Genomic DNA, 25,802 nt, shown 5'->3' on the forward strand with positions numbered 1-25,802 from the left:
AATTAGTTTTTCTAATCGTTCAGGATCTTCGCATAATTCTGCTTCTTCATAAAGATCGTAAAGCTTTTGTGCTCTAAGCATATTTACTGGTCTGTTCAGATCAGCTTCTAAATCTTCTTCAGTGATGGACTTTGATGGTTCTTCAGAGTATTTGGTACCACTAACACTAGCTTCTCTAGTGCTGTAACTTCTTCTAAGAAGATTGTTGTTTATCCTGATATTTTTAGGACAGACGTCACTTTTCCTGTGATCGTCGAATTTTAGACTAATATCTCCAGTCTTTCTGCTTTCATAAATTGCCGCTTTGGCATTTCTGCTGGTTTTTTTCGGACCAGACAATTTCCATTCAATAGGAAAAGTTACTTCATTCCAAGTAACCTTGTGAATCTGTTGTGAATGGTTCTTCTAGCTGGTGAGGAAACCAGTGGTAAGACCTGGGATATTTGATATCCTGGTTTTAGGCTCTACCGTGGCACTCATCAATTTATAGTATATTCTATATACTATTGCCAGTTCTTGCATATCTTTTTTCATGGATATGCCATCTGTCTTGACTTGCAGTCGTAGACAGTGAGCTACATCTTTCAAGCTGGTTGAGAAATTTGGGAAGCAGTTGAAATATGCCACTTGATTGCAGAGAGATGCTTCAAGGGTTCCCAACAAACTAGCTTGAAAATCTGTTAGTCTATTGTCTTGGAGGACACATAGAACTGAACAGTTTATGCCTTCTCGAGCCAAGAGCTTTATGCCTACTTGGACTGCTCCAATATGCATAAATTAATAATTTTTTGTTCTTGCTCGGGCAACTTCTTCAGGAGTAATCATCAGAAGATCTGTTTCTCCTATTGTTAAAGGGGTTGTGAATTCCAATAGTTTGAAGTGGTGGCTATCCAACACATCAAATTTTCCCCTTTTGTAGATCTGTTTAAAATCTAGCTTTGGAATTGAGGCGTTTTTTACCTCTCGTTCAATTTCGTTGAATTTGAATTCTTCATCATTGAGGAGTTGTACTCCTTTTTTTTTTTCCCGAAAATGCTCATCATTTTGATATCTCTTGTGTTTTTCGGGCTTCCATACTGGATACTAGTTTGACTAGTAGATGGTCCAAGAAAAATCATGTTTGGAACAGGATTCTTCTCAGGTTTTTCTAATGGTTTAAAGCCATTAGTTTTCTTTGATTTTACTATAGGCACTTTCTTGTCCTTCAGTATATTTCTCATAGAATCCACCGTTTTTTGCTGTTCATTGATTTTTCTACTAACATCTGCTAGCTTTTCTTCTTCCGTTTTTGGAAATTCCTTGATATAATCCAGTTTATTTTCCAATTTTTCTAATTGGTGGATTATAGCAAGTAATTTTTCTAGATAATTCTTTTAAGAGGATATGATGTTTCTCATCAGAGGATTTTAGTAGAGAATTCAACTTCTCTAATATTAAATCAGATATTGTCCCCATTAGGAGGGATTCCCCTTTGAGCTATTTTACAAGCTCTGATACCAGTGATTTGCGGATCTAACCAATGCTCAAATAATCAAGAGGTTTTTGTTCCTCTTCAAGTATATATAAGAGATTGTCAATATCTTCTTCTATTTTATAGATCCTAGTTTGGAGTCTATAAATAATATCTCAGTAGTTGGGAGTTTCTCTGTTAAGACTTTCTCTATAGTCTTTCAGCTTTTTCAATTTTTCTCTTTCTTTCTTCAATTCTTTGCTTGTGTTTTTACAGATAACATTTAATTCAAGTCTGTCAACAATCGAAATTATGAATAGTAAGGTTTAACTGTTTTCCGTTGAATAGAGGGTGCAATTTAGCTGCAATTATATCTAAACAAATAAATTCAAGATGGGCCCACCACTTTTCATTAAAAGAAAATAAAAGGAAACAAAAGAATAGTAAAAGCAAGAGAGAGGGTATTAATGGGATAAACATTAAGTGAAAAGAATAGTTGAGAGAAAAAGAGAAAACTTTTGTGTGAGTAGGGTTGAAAATAAGTTGGTGAAGTGTATGGGGTTGTATTTGGTATTCTATGGGTAAGTGGTCATTATCCCTATTACTAAACACATAGATACATATAACTATTCACTTGTATATATATATATATATATTTTTTTTTTTATACTAACGAGGATTAGGCGATATTAGCTCCTCTGCAATGGTCTGAAAGGGGTGCCGAAGCACCCACACAACCCCGAAGGGGACCACTACAACCGGGGGCCCACCGCCCTTCCCTCGCTAGGAATCTTATTAATAAATGGTAGCCGAAAGGCCAAAGTACATGAGGAGGGGGACTAGGCCAAAACCACCTCAAAAAAGAAAAGCTACAAATACGAAGGTACTGCACTAGGGCACTCGCTAACTTGAACAAGAAATTAAAAACCTGTTTAAGCAAACCGGTAATCTGTTCTAGCAGTAAAGTCATGACCAAAAGAACTCATTAAAAATTGGGGAATTATGCTCCACCAATGTGTACCAATATTCAGGGCACCGTAATTTGCAAGCTTATCAGCAACACGATTACCTTCCCTATATGTATGAGAGATATAAACCTGCTGTTGATCAAAAGAGTTCATGGAATTCCTCCAACGGGTGCGGAGACGCCATGGGACCATGTTATGATGCCTGAAATAATGCAAAACCAACATGGAATCTGTCTCAATCCACAAAGGAAACCAGTTCCTCCCACGAGCCACCTTAATTACCTCAATAATTGCTAGCATCTCAGCATCAATAGCCCAAGAGACAGATGCTTTACAAGAGAAGGCACCCAAGAATGTTGCGTCGCTGTTTCTAAAAACTCCACCATATCCAGCATGGTCAATATCATGAAAGGAACCATCTGAGTTTGCTTTGAACCAACCTACTAGTGGAGGGTTCCAGACCACTGGGATGTACCTAGGCGCAGAAGATAGCAAAGGAGATAGGCCCAAGAAAGAAAAAATAGGCAGTACTGATGAGGTGGTGGAAGAAGATGCAAAAGCCAAGCCTGCAGATTCTCTTAGAGATAATACAAAGAATTGCTTTAAGCTGACAGGATTGATTTCGCCATTGTCAAACTTCCTTTTATTCCTTACAAGCCAGAGGCACCATAGCAAGTTACACCCCGACATGTACCACAGTAATTTTGAGGAGCTATTAAGAGAAGAAAGGAAATGAGCTTGGAATAAGTCAAGTAGGGACACACCTGGAGGAGGATGTAACCGAAATAATTGCAGAAGCCAAGCCCATAGTGCCGCAGCAATATCACATGTAAGGAAGAGGTGCTGTGTGGTTTCCAGACTTTTACTACAAAATAAGCACCGTGAGCATAGACTAGTGCCACGTGTTTGAAGGAAATCATCAGTAGGAATCTTGTTTAGCAGAATTTTCCACGTTGTAAGACTTTTCCTGGGCTGGATTGCAGCATGCCAAATGTACTTACACCACAACGGCTCAGGTAAAGGAGGAGCAAGGGTGTTGTAAGCTTCTCTAGTTGTTAGAGAGCCAGATGTTGTGGCTGACCAGACCACTTGATCCGCCGTAGGCGCAGTTGGGATTTCCACCGAATGAATTGAATGTGCTGCTTCTGGAAATGTGTGACAAAAACTTGCAGGAAGACACCATTGCCCATTATTAATAAAATCGCAAACTTTGTCATTGAGAAGTTCTTGGACCTCCAAAGCATAATTGGCAGAATTTACTAGAACCTCCCCGAACCAATTATCTCTCCAAAATCTAATTGAAGTGCCATCCCCTACTAACCACTGAACTCCTTCGAGAAGTGATGGCCACAGCTTCTTGAGCCCTAGCCAAATTGAAGATTTTTTATAATATGAACAAGGCTGCAGACCCCCTTTAACAAATCTGTCATAAAGATACTTGGCTGAACTCGATGCGCAAGACACCACATCCCAACATCTCTTCAGTAATAAGGCTTTATTCAAAGTAAAAATATTTTTTAGTCCTAACCCCCCTTGTTCTTTTGGGGTGCAGACCTTGCTCCATGCGATAAGCGCGGATCCGTCCTTGAGAGGATCCCCGTTCCAAAAGAAATTTCTAATCCATCTTTGGACTTTCTTCAACAATGCTTTGGGCCACTCGTACACTTGGAAACTATAGGTCAAAATGCCATGGACCACAGAGGAAATAAGCTGCAATCTACCAGCCTGAGATAATTGTTTCCCCTTCCAAGAACTCAATTTACACCGCACTTTGTCTGCAATCGATACCAGGTGCGCAGATTTTGGGTGCCCAGAGAAGATTGGGACTCCCAAATACATAAAAGGCATATGATGAACTTGGATCCCAAGAACTCTGCAGATTCTATTCTGCCTCAGCGCAGCATACTTCCCCAAGAATAGATGGGACTTTGCCTTATTTATCTCCTGACCTGAATTCAAGGCATACTCATCCATGAAAGAAAGTAAATTACGCAAGTGAGAAACTTTACCTTGAAGGAACACCATGATGTCGTCTGCGAAAAGCACATGAGAGGGTGGTGAGATGCCCAATGGTGATGCAATATTCTTCATCTTGTTACCGACGATCAAAGATGAAAGGCCACGACTTAGAACTTCCTCAGCAAGACAAAATAATAATGGGGACAGAGGGTCACCCTGTCTAACCCCTCTAGAACAAGTGAAATAGCCACATGCTTGCCCATTGACATTAACTGAGATATGTGCAGATTTCAGAATATTATGAATATAAGTTACAAAGTCCTCGCTGAACCCAAAGGCCATTAGAACCCGAAGCAAGAATTTCCAATCTAGTGTGTCGAAAGCTTTGCGGATGTCAAATTTAATTGCCAAATTCCCGTATTTGCACTTGTGGTCCAATAGATTGACACACTCGGAAGTGAGAACGATAGGATCAATGATGGAGCGGCCTCTGACAAATGCACTCTGATTAGGAGAGATAATCCTTGAGGCAATGGGACCAAGTCTATCTGCCACAATTCTAGTGATGATTTTAAAAACGAAATTAGCAAGAGCAATTGGCCGGAAATCCGAAATGGCCTCAGAATCTTGCAACTTGGGAATAAGGACTAGAACATTAGAATTGAAGTGCGGCATAATAAACCCATTACTAAAGAAACTTTGAACTGCAAGGATCACATCTTGCGCCACCACTGACCAACAGAAAGTGAAAAACTCCCCCCCAAAACCGTCGGGCCCAGGAGCACTCTTCCCATCCATGCTTTGTACCGCAGTAAAGACCTCCTCAGGAGAGGGAATAGCTAAAAGTGCTGCATTGTCCTCTGCAGTGACTAATGTAGGTATAACTCTGTCAACTAAACCTGTGTCTAAGATGTGCGGATCACCAGTGAAGCAACGTTGAAAATGTTGCACAGTATGGGCAGCGATTGCGGATTGATTAGTGATTACCACATTATCTACTAGTAAAGAAGAGATTGAGTTGTGAAGACGCCGAAGCTTAATCATGTTATGCAGGAAAGCAGTGTTTCTATCCCCATCCTTTAACCAACGAATTCTAGACTTGTCCCGTAGTAGAGTTGCTTGAAGAGATAAGTCCAACAGATACTTGGTGTGAGCAACATTTTCAATACGTAGAAGAGGAGGAAGCTCAAGGGAAAATTATACTGCTCTATGTTCTAAGGGAAAGGTATTCTAGATTGAATTGTGACAATAAGAAATAACTGTTGAAGGAAATCGACTTTTGTGTGCCTAATCAAACTAGGATTAGTTCTATGATTGTAATAGGAGATAAGGTTCTAGATTTCTAGCCCTATTTGGAATAGTTTTCCTTGTATAATTAGAACATGTACTTTGTAATCCCTATGTTCTAAGGGAAAGGTATTCTAGATTGAATTGTGACCATCAGAAACAACATAATACTTATTTCTTTTGCTTGGATTAAAAGAAAGGTCCATTTTCAAGTTTATCCCCAAACATGGTATTGTTAAATTTATTTGGAGCTCAAGTTTTAACTTTGAACCAAAAGGTAGAGAGAATAGTCAGAGGGGCCAAAAGGAGAAAAAACTGGGTTTGGTAACCTTGATCGACAATATTAGATATTCCCAAATTGATGACCTCATTGCGTGCATAACCTGAAGACAATGGTAATACGTCTAGTAAGCTGAATCTGGCTATAAAGCCCAGCTGTTTGTGTATGGTTTCTCCACTAAAAAGCTTGTAATAAGCTGAAAGAACATCAACAATGGCAGAAGCCAAAAAGAGGTAATTCTTGGTTCTTATGTAAAGCGACTTTCACATTTCTCGTTGTGTAATAGAGGTTTATTATTCCATCAGGTATGCAGTTGTCACAGGGGCTAATAAAGGAGTTGGGTTCGGAGTAGTAAGACAATTGGCTTCAAATGGGATCATGACAGTGTTAACAGCTAGAGATGAAAAGAGGGGTCTTGAAGCTGTTGAAAAATTGAAAGAGTCCGGCCTCTCTGAGCTTGTGGTATTTCATCAGCTTGATGTGACAAACCCAGATAGCATTGCTTCCCTTGCACATTTTGTCAAAACCCAATTTGGGAAACTAGATATCTTGGTATGATAAGACCCTAATTTCTCAAACTCAGTTTTCTTATGTCTATAAGACAGTCTTAAAATCTGAAGTTGAATTTTATTGCTCAGTATTTTTATTGTGATGCTCTCCATTAGAATTTAACTGAGAGTTTTTTTGTGGTTAATCAGATGAAAGGGACTGAAAAGTTCATGAAATAGATTTAACCATAACATAGATGTAAATTGTGGATTCTGGACTTTGTAGGTAAACAATGCAGGAGTGTTTGGATGCATACTAAACCCTGAAGCTTTTAGAGAAGTATCCAGTAAGGTAAGATTCCATATACCCTATTTATCTTCTTCACAGTATATTGAGGACTTTGTTTGATGCAACATTAATTTTGATAATCACCGTCTTTTTTGGCTTCTAAAAGTAAATGTTTTTTTTAAACATATCTATGTAGTTCACTGCCATGTACTCCCCTTGTTACGAAAAAGAACTTGTTCCCTAAGAATCTAAGCCCATTCTAGCATCTATTATATGTTACGAGCTGAAGTTGAAACTTAATTTGTTGTAATCTATGCTTTTGATATGAATCTTTCAAATTTGGATGCTGCTGAGTTTATTATTATAGGTTCTCAAAGAAAATCATGCCATATCTAACAATACAGTTTCAAATTTGGAACACAAGTTGTCTTCCATTAGTAACTTTCTTCACCTTGATGCAGAAGCTTGAAGAAGTCAATTGGAATGAACTTGCAGCACCAAACTACGAGTTATCAGAAGAATGCCTGAAAACAAACTATTATGGCACGAAAGGAATCACAGAGGCACTTTTGCCCCTCCTCAAGCTGTCCGATTCACCCAGACTAGTTATTGTTTCTGCGGCTGTTGCTAAGTTATCGGTATGAACAACGAAAGCTACTTTTATTTTTCACATTCTCCTAAGAAAATCAAACTTTCTACTAGTTGTGAATAAGGTTGCTGAAATTAATTTGTGAATAGGTAAATGCAATTATTCTTAAAAGTCAAATCAATTTAAAGCTCTTCTGTTTTTCATGTTGTTTCAGGATTTTCCAGATGGATGGCCTAAAGATGTATTAAGTAATGCTGAGACCCTAACAGAACAGAGAATAGATGCAGTACTGAGTCAGTCACTAGAAGATCTCAAACAAGGTTTGGTGGAAACCAAGGGCTGGCCTCGATACTTTTCAGCCTATTCAGTCTCAAAGGCTGCCTTGAATGCATACACTAGAATTCTTGCAAAGAAATATCCAAGTTTCTACATCAATTGTGTCTGCCCTGGTTACACCAAAACAGATTTCAACTGCAATTCTGGCTTCTTAACCATTGACGAAGGTGCTGAAAGCATTGTCAGGCTGGCGCTGCTCCCCAATGACAGTCCTACTGGCCAGTTCTTCATACGGAAGGAACCGTCACCATTTTAAGCACATAAATTTATAGAGGCCCTTTCTGCTTTCATGAATAACGATCCTACTTATGATCATTTACAAACTATTTGGATTATCCAGTTTTATGAGACTACTTGAAAATTGAGATATATAGGTTGAGGTTGAGACTTGAGAGATTTACGTTTTTGGACTTGGTCTTTGTAGTTTGTTTCCCTTATTGTTGGAGTCATTGTGTAATATTTGCTGAGATTAAGATTTGGATAAAATATAATAAATCATCGCATACCAAAAAGGTCTTTCAGATTTCTTTACTTTGGAGTTTCTGGAGAAAGCGAAAAATATATGTTAAAACTTGAAATGCAATCCGGCATTTAGACTGGAAAATCAAGAAAAGTGGACTAGATCTAAAAGAACTTGCTGCCTAACCAAAGTTTTATCAATCTTGAAAAGCCTCAACTATAAGTAACCAGCTGATGCCAACTTGTCAAACCAAATTGCGCAGATAGATTGAAACATTCATAAGTAACCTCTTATATATAACAGGGATTCTGAAGCCAGTATTTATGAGACAACATAGGAGATACACGTTTGACCACATACAACTTTTGTTAAAACTCCAGATAATCACAGTATCGCTAGAGCCTGGTTTCCATGCATAACAATAGCTCCATTTGCACCAGGAAGGCTCAAAATGTGGCCATTTACATCAATGCTCAAAGCCTTGAAACTGGTAATCCTGCAGTGAAACAGAGTTTTCAGCAAAGAAATTTGACCTCTGTGAGTGTCATTGATAGTTTTATGATATTATTACCCAAGGCCTTGGCGTTAACAATGCTAGGACTGGCAGCTGGTGGTGGAGCATTCTCATTCAGGAATGGTTCTACCCGGTTCGCATCAGACCAAACTGGATATCCTTTGATTTTACCCTAAACCATAGCATTGTAAATGTTGTCAGTACATTGGTGCCAAAGTGTATTCTTTTCAACTCATATTTAAATGATGTAAGCTATTTCAGATGATATTTATCTTGATTTTCTTTTCTACATTCTCCAATAGTCATATTAGTATATTACTGACGTACCAGGACATTAAGAGCAGCCAACGTTGCCATTCCTTCTCGAGTCCACTACATAAAACAAGTAAGGGAACATTGGGACACAGTTACTTTCAGTATACTAAGCTTGATGAAATGAACGAAATTAAGTCTTGATCTCTTAACCTTTCAAACTTCAAACAATGCAGATCCATAATACCTTGGAAGCAGAAGCAATGTGAGGCACCACGATGGCATTCTTCAGGTCGGCAAGCCCAGGTTTCATGTAAGGCTCATCCTGATACAACACCATTGGTGAACCAATCAGATGTTAGACATGGTGTCTGCAATAATAACAGATTTCAACCGAGAATGTGGATTTTATGTACCTCAAAGACGTCAAGACCAACTCGAAACATGGGATTTTGTTTCAAATGCTCCACAAGAGCAACCTCATCAACCACAGGCCCTCTGCTACAGTTAACAAGGACTGCTTCCTGTAGACATATATTGCATATTACTCAACACGTAGATAAATAAAACTATTTACTTGTGTATGTATTCACATGAGATTTAGAAATTAAAAAAAGAAGTTCAAAAACTTCACCTTCTTCATTGTTGCTAATCTTTCCTTGTTGATCAGATGATAAGTGGTTTTATCAAGAATCGGGTGAAGGCTTATCTAGTATGAGAATCAATAACCACAAAGTAAACACCCCATAAAAAGAGAGAAAAAAAGTGAAAAACAAAGGGATGGGGTTGAGAGAGAGAGATTGTGTGTGTGTGTGCGCGCGCGCATGCCATACCACATCTGCTTCTCGCAGCACCTCATCCATGCTTGCTGCTCTTTTCCAAGTCACAGGGCTTTCGCCATTGGCTTGTAGGAACTGACCATAAGCTGGAACAGGGAGCATACATGTATCAGCAAAAAGTGGGAGCATGATTTATGCAATAAAGTGACTGGGACATGCCTGTAACAAACTTTTCTAGTCGTGTAGCCTGGTACAGATCATAGTAAATTAGGTTCATCTTGAAACCTTCAACCTGTTGAGATCAACACAGATTTTAGTCCCATGAGCATACTTAATAAAGCACACTGATATGGAAAGAATCAGGAATAGGATCATTAGTGAGAGCCTGTAAAGAATCAGCAAAAGAAAGGAAACAATGACCCAAATGTCCTGTTACTAGGTCAGTGTATGCTAATCGCTAGACTAACATAAATATCATGCAACCAGGATCATATCTATCTAGCCAGAGCTTCAAGATGTTGGACCAAGGAAATTACCATCATTCTGGCATATGCAGACCCTATACGACCAGCTCCAATCACACCAACAGTCTGCCCTTTTAGCAAGTTTCCCACAAACCTGCCGTTGTAAAGGAAACAAATCAACAGCGGGAGACACATGAAATGTATAATTCATGTATCAGATAAGTACAAGCAAAGAACCGATAATACTAGTAAACATGGTAGTCATGACAAAAAGTAAAATGGTAGCCATACAGATTGGGAAGCCATCCATCATATAAACCAGCCCTCATAAACTCATCTGCTTCCACTATTCTCCTAGCAGCTGATACTGAGAGTGAAGCTGCCAGCTCTGCTGTAGTTTCTGTAAGTACTCCCTAACCATATCAGCAATAAATTCATCTCAATTTTCCCCAAAAGAAAAAAGAAATTGCTAAATCATAAAGAATTAGTTGATGCGTATAGGTACTTGTTTGCATACATAAAGTCTCTTACAACTGTCATCAACATGAAAACTAGTATTGGTTCTATGAAATTACTGACATAGTTGTGATCATTAAACCGGCATCAGCACTTGGTTATGACTTATGAGTGACAATGACATTCAAGTAATTATATTAGCAAGCATGTTAACTTCTCATTAGTAAAGATGTGTGAAACCAGCTAGTACTAGACAGACACATGTATAAAACAACGTGCACCATCAAAACACATAAACAAGTAAAGAACTACAGCTTGACAAGAAAGCACTGAATTGGAACATTCATCTGTAACTCAAAAAGAACATTATAAGAAAAAAAATTTCAAACTTACAGGAGTGTTTCCAACAGCAACTCCATACTTGTTAGCAGCATTGACATCAACATTGTTATACCCAACAGCCATGTTACTGAAAGCTTTACCTCCAGCTCTGCTCAGTGCTGAGAACAAAGTCTCACCCCAGTCTTCTGTCAACTGACAACCCAAAACACAACTCAACCACTCTCTAACTTCAAAAGTCCTAATCAAAATACCAAAAAGAACAAAACTTCAAGGTAACTAATACTACCTGCCCAATTACTCCATCACACTTGTCACCAATCAGAGCGATGATATCCTCAACAGATAGAATGGTTTTCTTCTGGGTGCATATCTAAACACAAAGTTAAACAATTTCTGGTCATATTCACATACCCAATAGTCCAAAAGTATCAAAGAGACTGAGCAAGAATGAGAATTTTACTTCAACTCTACAGTCTTGTTCAACTAAGAGATTGATCCAGCGAGTTCCAGGCATGGGTTTTGTGCTGACAACTCTGTACTTCCCATTTGGGTTGTACACTTCAATTGAAACTGGTTTGGCCATGAGAGAAAGCTAGTCAGCAACTCAACTGGGTACTACTGGCTTTGCTATAGAAACCAAGCTCTTTAAATTTCTTGTTCCAAGTGTGATTAATTGATAAGGTGGGGTGGGCTGTACAATATGCGGTAGTCTTCACTAGTGAGATTGATGGATCAAGTTGACTATTGACTTTCTGATATGTTTGACCTATCGATCATAAGCGTACAGAATTGTATGGTAGCATTGTGGGTTTTCTGTGGACTAAAGATTGGATAATAAACACATTTTGAGAGGTACAAGTTTTTCCCGGGGTGGTGTTCGTGCTTGGAGCTCTTGAACCTCTCGTTAATGAGTAAGATAATGGTGACATGTCATCCTCTATTGATGACACGTGACCATGGACAATCTTTGGGGACATAAACTTCATTCCTGCACACATTTGAAAGAAAAAAAGAAGAGAGCTTCAATTGTGCTACAAATGAGAACTTTATGTTAGTATTTTATGAATTTGTTACCAAGGGGTTGGAATTTTTTTATTTTTTTTATTTTTGGTCTGATACCAAACGGTTGGTTACCAAATGTAATGTGTATGGGAGGGGAAAAAAAAGAGTAGTGCTAGAGACACCAAAATATTATACTGTTGAAGGATATCGACATAATGTGTGCCTCTACAAACTAGGGTTTAGAGTTGTAATAGGAATGTGTTATAGGTATTCAATTGTAAGAAGATTCTATTACCTTTTTGAGTACCTTATAACCCCCTATTTAAAGGGCTCCTATTATCAATGATAACACACAATTCCATTCTCCTACAACACGTTATCAGCACGAGTTCTAACCCTAACCGAAAAAAAAAAAGAAAAAAAACCCTAAGCAGCCTCACCAAGCAACTGCCGCAAAGCCTGCAACCTCCTCTGCAAGCCTACTGAAGCCTCTGCCTCCCTAGCCTCCTGCCACGCCTCCTGCAGTCCCCTACGGCAGCCCCCGCGCACCCTTCAGCCACCGCCTGCAGCCACTGCACACCGCTCCAGCCTCCTGCCGACCTGCGCCCCTGCGCTGCGCACCAGCCTGCAGCAGCCCACGCACCTGCACACACGCCTGTGTCCCCTGCACAGCTTGCACTGCACCAGCCCAATCACCGCCGATTCCGCGCCACTGCATCTCACCGGCCAGCCGTCCCCATCGCCTGCGCCGCCCACCTAGTGTCTGCGCAGCCCACCCAACCTCACTGCAGCACTCACCCATCCAGCCACCCACCTGCAGATTAGGAGGAGGAAGCACAGAGGAAAGAAAGAAGGAGAAGAACCAGAAGGAAGAAAGAAGACGCGAAAAGAAAAAAAAGGAGGAAGAAAAAAAAAGAAGGAGAAGGACTCGACTCGGAAAGAAATAAAAAGAAGGAGAAGGGCTGGGCCCAAAAAAAAAAAAGAAAAAAAAAAGAGGAAGAAAAAAAAGGGAAGGGAGAAGGGCAGCCCACCAACTGCCAATTTCCGACCAGATTCCAGCAATCCTAATTTAGCTACACGCCTGCATCAACACGCGCGTGTCTTCAAGCCAAGAACAATCACGTAAGTTTTTATAATTAAGGTTGCTGCTTTCTTGTATTTAAATTCCTTTTATTTTCTGCAAATATTGGAATATATGTTGCCAAATGATTTTGATATTTAACAAAGCGGAATTGTGGGGATTCACGCCTAACGACCTAAGAGTGTTCGTATGAACTAAGAGTGTTCATAATTAAACAAACTAAGAGTTTTCGTGTGAACTAAGAGCGTTCACAATGTTTGGACTAAGAGCATCCGTAAGCATCAAATTGTGACCATATTAAAACATCATTGTTTGGTCTAATCCAAAAGAGATTCTTGGAAATTGATTTCTTGGTAGCATAGCTCGGAAATCTTATTGTTTTAGTTTTCGTGGAAGTTTAACTCCGAAACTAATATATCTTCTCTTCCTATTTTCAGGATGTCGAATGAACCTAGACTTGACTTTCCCATGCTTGACTCAACAGGCTCGGATTACCAAAATTGGGTAACCGATGTTGAGAACCATCTCACTTCAAAGGGAATATTACCCATAATCCAGGCACCTAACCCGGATCTTGTGTTGGTGCGAACACCTACAAAGCAAACACCTACAAAGCATGCTCAAGCAGTTATCTTGATGCGACGCCATATGGACAAGGCCCTCATATTGGAGTATATGTCGATCAAGAATGCAAGAGAGCTATGGGTAGCGCTAGAAGAGCGCTTTGACAATGTCCAAGATTCCCTCCTCCCTGACTTGAAGGTTCAATGGAACAATCTGTGCTTTGCTGATTTCAAGTCTGTTGCTGAATATAATTCAGAAGCTCTTCGCATACAGTCCATGTTGAGGTTTTGTGGACAACCTGTCACAGAGCAAGAGCTAATTGAGAAAACTCTCTCCACCTTCCCCTTTTTAGCCATTGTGGTATCAAAGCAATACCGTACTAAAGTCAATGCTGGACGGATCACGAGGTTTCATCAACTTATCAATGTTATATCTGTAGCTGAGAAACATGATAACATACTCGTGAGGAATTATAATTCAAGGCCCATTGGAACTAAGAGCGTTCATGAGGTGAATTATAATGCACCCAAAGGAGGGCGCAAGGAGCGGTACCCTAAGAATGGGGGACATGAGGGATGTATGGGCCCATATAACTGCCCTAACCAGGAAGGAAACCGCAAGTTTGGTGTGGATACATGTGGTGGTAATGCCACACGTGGGAGAGGGGGTCGTGGTATCCCTAGCCGTAATGGTGGAGCCATGGGTCGTGGTAGTGGCACCAACCCCCCTAGGGAACGCCCGCAACATGCACCTCAATTAAAGGGAGGCAACCACAATGATGAGTGTCATCGATGTGGATCAATTGAGCATTGGTTCAAGCAATGCAAGGCAAGCGAGGAACTAGCTGCAAGATATAGGGCATATAGGGACCTGAGAGAGCAAGAAGTGTACCTTGCAGAAGAAGAAGAAAATGGTGGAGATGTCAATCTCACCATAGAGGACTTCAAAGCTGAAGATGAAGTGCACAAGGATGCAGCAGACTTTGATTAAATTAGTCCTTTTATTTTTCCAAGAACTTTTGTAATGGCAATTTGCCTTAGTCAATAAATGACAATTGTATTAACTCTTTCTTATGTGGCGGACCCAATAAAATGTGATGTCTAGGAAAGTCATTGAGATTATTGGTACTTAAAAGAGCCTTGCTCCACCAACATCTCTCTCTACTTTCCTGATCATATTTGATTGGAGTTACCAAACGGATAGAGTGACTACAATGTGTCTTACTTTGATTTTATTTTGGATTAGATTTTGGAAACTTTGATGTAATCATTGGCTATTAATAAAGTGTCAATTCTTTTACTTAATGTCTTGGACATACCTTAATTCGAACTTTATTATATAAGAGCCAATGGTTTTCATGTGGAAACACATTATGAGAATGGACAGAGTCCCTTTGCATCACCTCTAATGACTACGGACATAAACGAGTATTAGAGAAACTTATGTGTCGCTCTAGTGGGTTGTATGCAACCACTATTTGAGTTATTGAATCCAACCATGTCATGAGAAATGACTTATGGGATTCTGACACATATAGGCTTTGACATGATGATCCGTGTATTAAAGACTTTACACGAACATCCATTTTCAGAACGAAGAAAAGTAAGAACCAAGAATTGGTTCGAGGAGCTGCACATGCGCCTCATGGCCCCATGATTGTGCAAAGACAGGCCATACATGGCCGGCGCCGCCTACCCCCTGCGGCCCTGTGGCAAATACATGGCATTGACGCCATAAACTCCTCTCTCTACTTCTCAAGTCTATTGTGACATTGTGGCTTAACCACAACCTTTATTGGTTGATTATAAGGCCCATGTTTCGTTCTATAAAGCCTGTTATTTAGGATTGAGACCATCCTATGCAAAGGAGATTGAGGAAATAATTCGATTCTCACAAAGAATCTAAGGGAATTCTGTGGATTTGATCAACCAACTTGCGGACCGTATAGATGTTTTATAGTGTTGGTTGATACGCAAACACGCTAGTCCCTTGTTGTGCCATTATCCACTCATAATGTTGCTTATACTACACTCCTAGCACATAACATATGGCTACGGGCTCACTACCCAGATCATCCCATCCAGTCAATTTGACTTGATAATGTTAGAGAGTTTACATCGAAAATTTTCGATGACTATTGCATATCATTGGGTATTGATATCAAGTATCATATTCCCATGTACACACCCAATTGGTCTGGCGGAAAATCCACCATTAAAAGACTACGATGGTAGCCTGGACTTTGGTAATGCGCACCAATATTTTCCGCTTGGGTTATGCAATATCGCATACAGCTATGCTAATTTGTCTACGACTCATAGCAGCCACTCAACTTTTATTTGCGTTACAGCTAGTGACTGGGTTTGAGTCTAATATCTCGTATTTATGCATATTTGAGTGTGCGGTTCATGTGCCAATTGCGCCGCCACAGTGCATCAACATGAGTCATTGCAACGAATGCATATATATATATATTGGACATGAGTCTCCAGCTATAAGTCCGCTATGTAGAACCCTTGACAGGCGATCTTTATTTTGCTGGATTTGCGAATTGTCACTTTGATGAGACAGTCTTCCAATCGTTAGGGGGAGATTAGAACGTCAATGTTCAACAGGAACGACAAGAATTGTCGTGGTCTGTCCCCACTATGTTTCATCTTGATCCCCTAAAAGTGACAAGATCACATATACCTGCTGCAAATATGTCTGCAAGGATTGATGTCCCCACAAGAGGACATGGTGCCACCCAGAGAAGATGGGTACTGCACCACTACCATGGATGGTGGTATGGTGATGCCACAAAGGTGGCATAATGGCGTCATAGGCCATGGGTTCCGCTAGAGAGAGTAGGAGACCCATAGGTTCGATGGATTCTCGCCCTAAGAAAAGAGCGAGTTTGGCACAACTTGATCCATTGATCATTGATACTCAAAATCCGTCTCATGAGAATATTTTGGATTGTGGTTATGTCTAAGAGACATCGTTGGGAGACGCCTCAATGTTAGAACCAATTCCTGAGAATATAGAGATCTCTACGAACTACACTAGTGTACATGAGGACGTTGAATTATTGAGACCAATGACATCGAACCTTACTCCGTTGAAGAATGCCAATGTAGAGAAAATTGGCTTAAATGGAAAGATGCGATCCAGGTTGAATTGGATTCACTAACGAAGAGGAAGGATTTCGGGCCTGAGATGCCAACACCTCCTAACATAAAACCTATTGACATTAATAGGTCTTTGTTAGATAGCGTGATGAGAAAAAGAGATGGTAATCTAGCCTTATGGCGCAAGGTTTCTCACAACGCCCTGGAATCGACTACGAGAAGACATATTCTCTCGTAATGGATGTCATTGCACTCCACTACCTTGTCAGTTTGGTAGTTTCCAAATAACTGAACATGCAGCTTACGAATGTGGTCACTACGTATCTCTATGAGGATCTAGATACGGAATATAATGAAGGTTCTTGTGGACTTTATTTACCCAAGTCAAGTGGCTCTAGACCACGGAGCGCATTTGCAACGAGGTTGAAATGCTCACTAGAATGATTACTTGATTGGGAATGGATATGATGAACTATGCCCACACGTTTCCATGACAAGTTCCGGATTTGCAATTGTCGCGGTTTATGTTGATAAACATAATTGGAACCCTTGAGAGTTAAGGGAAACCGCTGAACACCTGAAATCCGAGTTTGAGAGGAATGACCTTGGGAGAACACGGTTTTGTCTAAATTCAGAACTTGTATACCGTGTTAAGAGATATTTTTGATAAAGTCAAAGATGTACCATGGTCGTCCATAGTCTTAGCCCTAAAAGGGATCCGTTTCGTCCCAGGGATGATGACGAAGATGTGTTAATAGCAGAAGTGCTTACTTATGTACAATAGGCGCATTATTGTACTTAGCACAATACAAGACCGGACACCTCAATTATTACGAACTTGTTGGCTAGATATAGCCCTGCGCCAACGCAACTCCATTAGATTGGTATAAAGACAATCTTTCAATATTTGAGAGGTACGATTGATATGGGCTTGTTCTATCCCTACAGAGAAAAGAGATGACGGAAGTGTGGGATCAGACCCCACAAGGAAAAATGCCACCTTCCGTGCTCCTTCAAAATGACAACAAGCATTTCTAAATATTGAAGTGAACCAAATCCGATCAGAGGATAATGTAGCGGACTTATTTACTAAGTCGTTACCAAAATCCACCTTTGAGAAACATGTGAAGAGCATCGGATTGAGAAAGTTATCCGAACTCCCATGATTGTAGCAATCAGGGGGAGATATTGACATCAGGGGGAGGCATGATGTCTACATGTTCGATCTCGAAGAGTAAAGGACGTGTTGTGCTCTTTTTGTCCTTCGACCAGGGTTATTTTTGTCCCACAGGGTTTTTGTTACCTGGCAAGGTTTTTAACGAGGCAACAATCAAAGCGTCATCACCAAGTTTGAGCGGCACAAGGGGAAGTGTTGAAGGATATCGACATAATGTGTGCCTCTACAAACTAGGGTTTAGAGTTGTAATAGGAATGTGTTCTAGGTATTCAATTGTAATCAGATTCTATTACCTTTTTGGGTACCTTGTAACTCCCTATTTAAAGGGCTCCTATTATAAATGATAACACACAATTCCATTCTCCTACGACACTAAATTTTAAGCTCAAATGATGTGGCATTTGTCACCTCATCCGTAGTAATTTTCAACATGTAATTATGTCAATTAATTATCATTTTATAGTTTCCAACATGTATGTAATTAATGTTGTAAATATTATTATTTATGTGGCTGTTCACGTAAATACTCATTAGTTATGTACTTTGATGTAAACTATACCTCTATATAAAGGAGGCTAATGAGACTGAATGAAAACACTTCTACTTCCTCCCAACTATTCTCTCTATCTTCTTCCTACTTTTTAACACGTTATCAGCACGCTTTGTTCTTATTCATTTTTCTGAAAAACTCTATGATCATCTAAGAGTTTTTGGTGTAAGCTGGTTGCTTTTTGACCTAACTCATGATCTATGGGTTTATCCTTTTAGATTGACTTATGCAATTGCATATTCTTGTGATGATTTTTTTTTTTAACATTGTTTGCGATACATGTATATTGCAAGTCGGTTATATGCATAGATATAGAGTCCGATACCATATACGCCTGCCTTGATATCTACATATTGCAGGACTGCTTAACTTTTCCAATTATGCAAAAACTGATATATGATTTGTTTCTTAACTCCTAAATGACGAACTGGCTTGATTCTCTACATATTATATAATTGCTTAACTTTTCCAACTTGTTGCTTTTGACCGTACCTTATAATCACTACTGTGTTATATATGTACCATCACTACTACAATAAGTTAATCAGACGACGGGTATTTGTAGTTGTGTGATGACCAGCCTCACTGTGGTCTAAACGAGTGTTGTGTGATTGAAAAATCAGACAACGGTGATTTCACCGTTGTGTGACAATACTTTGCTCAACAGAATATCTGTTTCTGTTGTGTGAATTCTGCGCAGGCATGTGCCTAGCATGGCATGCACGGGGATGTGTCGGTACATTCAGACAACAGAAGAAGAAATTCACTGTTGTGTGAGATTCATAACACACAACAGATATAACTCATTCTTTGTTGTCTGAGGTTCATAACACACAACAGATATTACTCATTCTTTGTTGTCTGAGATATGTAACACACAACAGATATTACTCATCCTTTGTTGTCTGATATTAACAACACACAACTGAAGTGAAATTATCTCTCTTGTCTGTTAATTACTCAGACAACAGATATGATTTCATTTCTGTTGTGTGTTATGAATCTCACACAATAGAACTTTGTTTTCTTTTGTTGTTGGTTGTTAGTTCACACAACTACTCTATTTGGTTAGCTGTGGTGTGAATATTGTAATCAAATTGGGTAGTAATTACCACAAAAACAATACTCTAATTCATATCATTCCATTACCATTTTTCAAACATCCATACATTCAAGTAACTAGATAATGTACCAAACAAGAAATCATTCCTAGCTGCGTACACTTGAATCGAAAGCTGATATAAAATTATTCCTAGATATCATTCCAACTGCTGTTCCACTGACAACTACTTGGCGACCTGATCTGCAACTGCTTTGATGAGCCCCTCAATATCAGCATCTTCATTTTTTGCATCATTTTCTGCTATAAGATGCCAAAATGACATGGAATAAGCCATTTTGATACATCAAACAAACTTCAATTGATTCACCATATACAATTTTATAAGCATTGCAATAAATTTCAATTGATTCACTGTATTCTTGTTACAAAATTGAAATCATGAATCAAGACATGAACAAAAGTGAGGAAACCAGGAAGCAATTTTGGGTACCTTCCATCCATGCTAATGATCATGATGATATTCTTCCGCTTGCCAAAGGCAACAATATGCTGCAGACCTTCCTGCAAGTGAAATTTGGCCACTGACCATTCTGAGCTGAAATACTTTGGCAGCACACTTGCAAAAGATGAAACCCAGAAAATGGTAGATCAATAAAACATGTAATGAGGTCTTGAGAGTTGGTAGAAGAGGCAGACTAGATAACTATCAGATTAACCAAAAACATAGAATTGCAATCAGTCAATTTGTCAACTATACCCTAACCAATCAGAAAAGTGGGAAATATTGACGTAAATCAAAGGAAAGGAGAAAAGGGGGGGGGGGGGGGGGGGGGGGGGGGTTAGTTCACAGCTTTATGAAAGGTCAAACTAACTCTCCTATAAGAGCTGTTGCTGCTTCTCAAAGTGAATGCATCACTATGTATCCAGTTGCTTAAAATTAAATATATTTGGCTAGTAAATATATTGCTTAACAGTAAAAACATGTGAGCATGGAGACTTTGGCTAGTAATCTCAGTTTTAACTACTCATACCAATCCAGTAGGACAACAACACAAGGGCATCAATTAAACTCATAGTTTTACCCAACATTAGCAACTAGAACAATTTCACTACCCAACTAATAGACTAAACTACTAAACTTCAAGAGAATAAGAGCCTGAAATTTAGCAGTCTTTCATATATATCACACATCCAATACCAGAAGGGAAGGCACACAACAAAAAAAAAACAATCTATAACCCTATTTCAAAAGCATGTCTAGGTCCATGTTTCATGACAAAAGAAGCACAACAGAATCATATACACATGAAGAGACAAAAATACATATCGAAGTAGATATTGTCTTGATCCCTTAAGTTGCATGGATAAGACATCTGTATATCACTATCTTGACCAGCAGTTTTCATTTTATTCCTCTGCACCTTGGACTTCAAGGATGCTGAAATAACAAGATTGAAAAGTAATTAGCCATTTGAAATAATACTACTAAGACAATTCTCGACAGCATTCTGAGGAGCTACTAAGACAAACGGGTCATTAGTCTCATCTACATATATTGGCACCTGCACTTGCAAAAAAAGAAGCTAAGGCCATGGCATACAATCATTTATTAGAGAGCTGAATGATGAACTCAACAGGAACACAAACACAAACACAACACTAAAAGAATGAAATCCTTGAAATCAAATAGGAACACAAAATGTCTATATCCCACCTCACGAGATGCCACAATCCATTACCTAAAGAAATTTCTCTGAGTTGAAAAGGAACATCTCCAACAGAAAATTACCATTTGATATACCAGTTGCATAGCTTCTTGACCTAGGAGATATCTGCACATATAGCAACATGTCAGGAATTGACACAAGCTGGACATGCACTTCCAACAAAACAGAGGAAGGAAAACAAACGAGCTCACGCATTGAGATATTATCTTACGTGTAGTTTCTATGCACACATATTGTAATGGACAAAGAAGAAGCTTGATGTAAACCCAATAGAAAAAACATACCACTTTAATCCTTGAGCTACATATTCAAACTCATTTAAGATCCAAATAAGCCTATAGAAGCCCATATAAGTTTTAAATGGCAGCACAAGGCCTTAAGACTTATTTCAGATTCAAAGAAGCTCAGACCAAGCAAAAAAAGAAACTAAGGAGTTGCTTCTTCAGTCCAGACCATACTCGACAGACAAGAACAACAAATAAAAGTACTTGAAATTTAAAAACCATCTCAGAAGTTGATTACTAGGTTGTCCGGACTCACATTCTTTATCCCATATCTGCAAAGGTTTGCTCCTAATTATCCAGAAAAATGCACAGCTTAAGCATCAAAATTACAACAAGTATGATAAACGAAAACTAAAAACACAAGAGCGAAAGACGATGAGGCATACCCAAGGCTGCATAGAATGGAGAGAAACCCAGATTGGAATGTGTTCTTGAACATATTTAACTTGCTTCTAAGTCAAGCTGCAATCAAAGCCATTTACACAATGAGCCATTTGAATGATAGAAAAAGGGTAAATAAAACTACAGTGACAAGGTAATAGTTGGATCTAATATCCAGTCCATCTCATTAGAAACAAAAAAAGAAAAGAAAACAAACAAACAAAGCCACAAAAGGTGTCAAGAAACTGCCTTTGGGGTAAATTTCTGCCAACCTAGTCAACTATGGACAACGAAAAGCACTAGACTCCTTTTGCTAGATAGCACATTCTATGTAAATTCATGTAAAACTATAATATAGTTTAAAGATAGAACTCTCACACAAATTTTAATGGCCCATATCATTAATACTCTTATATAGTTATGTGGCAAAATCATACAGCTTTCATTTGTGTTTTCTGCAATGTAAAGTATCAAATTATCACTGCAACCTAAGGGCCTGAATGGAAATGAGGTAATATAGTTTGAAACAAACCCTAAAAGCTTAACAACTAGATTGAATGCAATTCCTAAGTAAAGCTCCAACAATTCAAATTTATGCAATTGATTAAACAATTCCAATCTACCTCTCCTACAATGGCAGAACGATCAAACACGAGTTATTTGACACAAAAAACTACAATTGACCCTCATAAAAAGTAAAACATAAAAGAAAAAGAGAGGTACCATCATCCGAAGAACCATTGCAAGGAGAAGAGCCCTGTGATTTCGTTGAGTTTTCAACATGTCCTTGACCAATAGAACAAAAGCTCATTAAGTATTCAGATACAATCTCAATTCAAGTAACTGCAATGAGTTCTGATAATGCATATATGATCAGTTTTTTGGTTAATGAAACTACGACTGCTCCAGATGCTCATATATAAACTAAACAGAGGACAAAAATGAAGAGACAGCACCATCTATTGAATGCTTTCCAGGCATCAAGCTCTCCTTCTCTATAGCAACACTGAAATCAAATTAAAATTTTAAGTCTAGACTTTTTTCTTTTCCTGCAATTATTGGCAATTAAACACGACATTAAAGAAAAAGAGTGAGTGCCCAGAAGAGGAAGAGTGACGAAGCTTGATGAGGGAAGCGCAAGACTGAAGGTGAATTCTAGATTAACTAAAACACATCTTCAGTATCATTTCCTCTCAATTCCATTAATCACAACACAAAATCCAAAATGAACACATCAATTAAAACTTGACCAAAAAAGCACCATACTTCGAAAAAGAAGGAAGAGATAAGCTAGTACATACCTTCTGGAGGTGGCCTTGCTGACCCAGATTCGGCATCAAAATGCTCTCGTAGGCCTCGTTCCTGCCGTCCTTCACCGGCGACGCCTTGTTGTTCAGCCCAAACTGGTGGAGCCTGGACGACGACCGACACGAAATGAATCTGTTGCTGCACATCGAGGTCTTCGACGAAGACGACCAGAGGCTCGAGATTCCCCAAAAGAGTCGAGTCGCGGATGGCTACACTCAACCCGTCTCAACACCAGAAGAATCGAAAATTTAAACTCTCCGGGTTGTTGCTCATCTCACTGCTGCTAGATTACTTGGAACCCTAGAATGTTCAATTAGCAATCCGATTTTTTCAATTGAGGAAAAATTTGGTATGGATTTCGAAAAATTGAGAGGAAAATGGGGAAAATTGAGGGATTGAATTAGTGGTTTGGATTAGAAGTGAGGAGGGCACAGGAATTTCATTTTGTATAAGAAGCGGAAGAGAAAGTGGTGAAGAAGATGACTGAGAGGGTTGAGAGTTGGTCGAGAGAGGTTTTGTTTTCTTTCTTTCTATAGAATCGGAGAAACTGAAGAGTCTTCTGCATCTCTTTGGATTTGGAGGGGAGGAGGAGAGAGAAAATGGATCTAGGGCACTCTATCTCCTCCATCGCTAAAGAGGATTTGGATTTCAGGAGATAAAGAATAGAAGCAAGGAAGTTGGGGTAGGCGGACCTAGGAGTGGAGGAGGCGGTGAGAGAAGGCTTGGCTAGCGACGACATCTTCCTGGAGAGGAAGGTGGCGAAGGTGTGAGGGAAAGGATAGAGTGAGAGATAAGGGAGTATTGAGAGGGAGGGCAAGAGAGAGAGAGTCGGGGAAGACAGAGAAGTTTATTGAAACGTGGTCGTGGGTAAGCTAGTGATTTTTTTTTTTTTTTTTTTAAGTCTGTCAGACAACGTATGGTTAAGAATCTGTTGTGTGAATGTATATAGGTAAAAATTTAGACAAACAAGGGGAGGGAAAATTGCCGCCTATGCCTACATATGTTTGATTTGAGTGAAACTTTGCCGCGCTCTGCAACCAAGTTCCATGATCAGACAACAGATCTTTAACAATCTGTTGTACAAATTTGTGCATCTTGCACAAGGTACACCTAGTAGGATTTTTCGAACTTCATACAACATTCAATCACACAACGAATAAGAAAAAACTGTTGTGTGTAGAGTTCAAATTCCATGTTGGTGAGCTTGTTCTGAGAGGGAATTATGAGCTCAGAATGGAGGGAAATCAGCTTCCCATTTACACAACAGAAACGTCTTAACTCAGTTGTGATATCTTCCTAATTTTTTTTTTTCAATTTGCTTACATTCACACAACAGAAACATAATTGTACTGTTGTCTGACAGAGTTTGTGTTAACACACAACAGCGGATTTCTGTTCCGTTGTGTGATGAGTGTTGTGTGTTTCGATTTTTGTAGTAGTGCATCTATGTTTTGTTTAATTTCACTTGCAGCTCCTGTTCCTTTTATTTAGACCATGACATTTTGTTTTTGATATTTGAGCTAGCATAGTGGATCTTTTATAGTATAGCATATTTTATTGTATAATCGGTGCTAGCTAATGGTACTACTGTGTCTTATGTTTCAAAATTGATATTCATCATATCATATATGCAATACCCGAATTGAAATATAGTGTGGTATAGTGCGAATTGAATCACATCATTGGAACTACACATAATTGAAAGAAACTCAGGTATGTTGGTATAGTTTCAATCTTAATTTACTCTCTTTACTATTAATTCCAGCGATGAATAAAGTCACATATGGAACTGTGAATTTTGTAATACAAAGTGATTAAGATCTGAAGTCTCTTACTCTAATTACTGAGGGCCTGAAGTTCCTCGAGAGTTGCATAATGATAAAATTGCAACATGAAATTTCTCAAAGCTTAACGAGGGCCAAAAGTTCCTCAGAATTATACAATGATCAAAATCGCATGTTGCTTGATCCCTGATCGTATGGGGACCTGAAGTTCCTCTAGGGTCATGAAATGTAAATTGGAAAATTGTGACATGAATCTCTTCAGAGTTTATACAATTATGAGGGCCAGAAGATCCTCAGAGCTAAACAATCGAATATATAAACTCATCTTAATCCCCAAATTATAAGAGGGCCTGAAGTTCCACTAATTTTTTTTCGATAATGGGGTTCAAACCACCTCCAGAAGCTGTAGTTCGAGGATGGACACCAAGTCAATGCCAGAAGCCTCTTGACTACACATTTTTTTTATAAAGAGAATTTGTCTAAAAGACAATATTACTTTCTTGTGCAATTTGAAGAGAGATAGAAGATTATCATGAACCAGACCAGAAGTTCTGTGTATTCTCTTCATTAATGGAACCAGAAGTTTCCATTATTATTTTATTTATTTGCTCGCATTCTATTAATTTCTTTTCTTTCATTAAAGTAATTTTTTTTATATAGACAAGTAGTCTGATATCTCGAACCTCCAAATTTCGAGTGTACATTATTTAAACCAGAAGTTTAAAGTACCACATAGTAGAACCCGAAGTTCTAACAGTAAAAACTCGAACCTGAAGCTTCGAGTACAAAATAAAAATTAATTCAAAAGTGAAATCAAAACTTCACTTTAATTGCCTCGAGCCTAAAGTTTCGAGCATC

At 38.9% G+C, this 25,802-nt stretch overlaps 2 protein-coding genes and 1 long non-coding RNA gene across 4 annotated transcripts; 1 reads left to right on the forward strand and 2 right to left on the reverse strand.

Moving 5' to 3' along the window:
* Positions 1-6,001: 6,001 nt before the first annotated feature.
* LOC112177105 ((+)-neomenthol dehydrogenase) lies at positions 6,002-8,158 on the forward strand. Of its 2 annotated transcripts, none has more exons than XM_024315308.2 (5): positions 6,002-6,177; positions 6,250-6,496; positions 6,719-6,784; positions 7,186-7,359; positions 7,525-8,158. In XM_024315308.2, exons 1-5 carry the CDS (start codon positions 6,158-6,160, stop codon positions 7,900-7,902), a joined length of 885 nt encoding a protein of 294 aa, XP_024171076.1. In that variant the 5' UTR covers positions 6,002-6,157; the 3' UTR covers positions 7,903-8,158. The 2 variants fall into 2 exon arrangements, with proteins under 2 accessions (XP_024171076.1, XP_024171075.1); XM_024315307.2 differs by having other exon boundaries at positions 6,016-6,177; positions 7,183-7,359.
* Positions 8,159-8,347: 189 nt separating this feature from the next.
* LOC112177104 (glycerate dehydrogenase) lies at positions 8,348-11,541 on the reverse strand. The gene is made up of 13 exons (XM_024315306.2): positions 11,374-11,541; positions 11,200-11,283; positions 10,965-11,105; positions 10,407-10,528; positions 10,188-10,269; positions 9,871-9,943; positions 9,706-9,797; positions 9,507-9,581; positions 9,289-9,396; positions 9,120-9,197; positions 8,948-8,992; positions 8,678-8,792; positions 8,348-8,602 (listed from the first exon to the last, which is right to left on the reverse strand). The coding sequence occupies exons 1-13, from the start codon at positions 11,494-11,496 to the stop codon at positions 8,580-8,582; spliced, it is 1,161 nt and encodes a 386-aa protein (XP_024171074.1). The 5' UTR covers positions 11,497-11,541; the 3' UTR covers positions 8,348-8,579.
* A 7,979-nt stretch (positions 11,542-19,520) lies between these two features.
* LOC121050381 lies at positions 19,521-20,117 on the reverse strand. Its single transcript, XR_005802801.1, has 2 exons — positions 19,951-20,117; positions 19,521-19,757 (listed from the first exon to the last, which is right to left on the reverse strand). It is a non-coding gene; the product is annotated as an uncharacterized LOC121050381 (long non-coding RNA).
* Positions 20,118-25,802: the final 5,685 nt, after the last annotated feature.

This window comes from Rosa chinensis, chromosome 7 (genome assembly GCF_002994745.2).
Source record: "Rosa chinensis cultivar Old Blush chromosome 7, RchiOBHm-V2, whole genome shotgun sequence".
NCBI lineage: Eukaryota > Viridiplantae > Streptophyta > Magnoliopsida > Rosales > Rosaceae > Rosa > Rosa chinensis.

Bases quoted from the DNA above. Each gene is read 5' to 3' on its own strand.
- LOC112177105 (XM_024315307.2), top strand. From the start codon at position 6,158: ATGGCAGAAGCCAAAAAGAG. The intron at 6,178-6,249 runs GTAATTCTTGGT...TTATTCCATCAG, and splicing joins ATGGCAGAAGCCAAAAAGAG to GTATGCAGTTGTCACAGGGG. The intron at 7,360-7,524 runs GTATGAACAACG...ATGTTGTTTCAG, and splicing joins CGGCTGTTGCTAAGTTATCG to GATTTTCCAGATGGATGGCC.
- LOC112177104 (XM_024315306.2), bottom strand. From the start codon at position 11,496: ATGGCCAAACCAGTTTCAATTGAAGTGTACAACCCAAATGGGAAGTAC. The intron at 11,284-11,373 runs GTAAAATTCTCA...CTTTGTGTTTAG, and splicing joins AACAAGACTGTAGAGTTGAA to ATATGCACCCAGAAGAAAAC. The intron at 10,529-10,964 runs GTAAGTTTGAAA...TGATATGGTTAG, and splicing joins TTGCTGTTGGAAACACTCCT to GGAGTACTTACAGAAACTAC.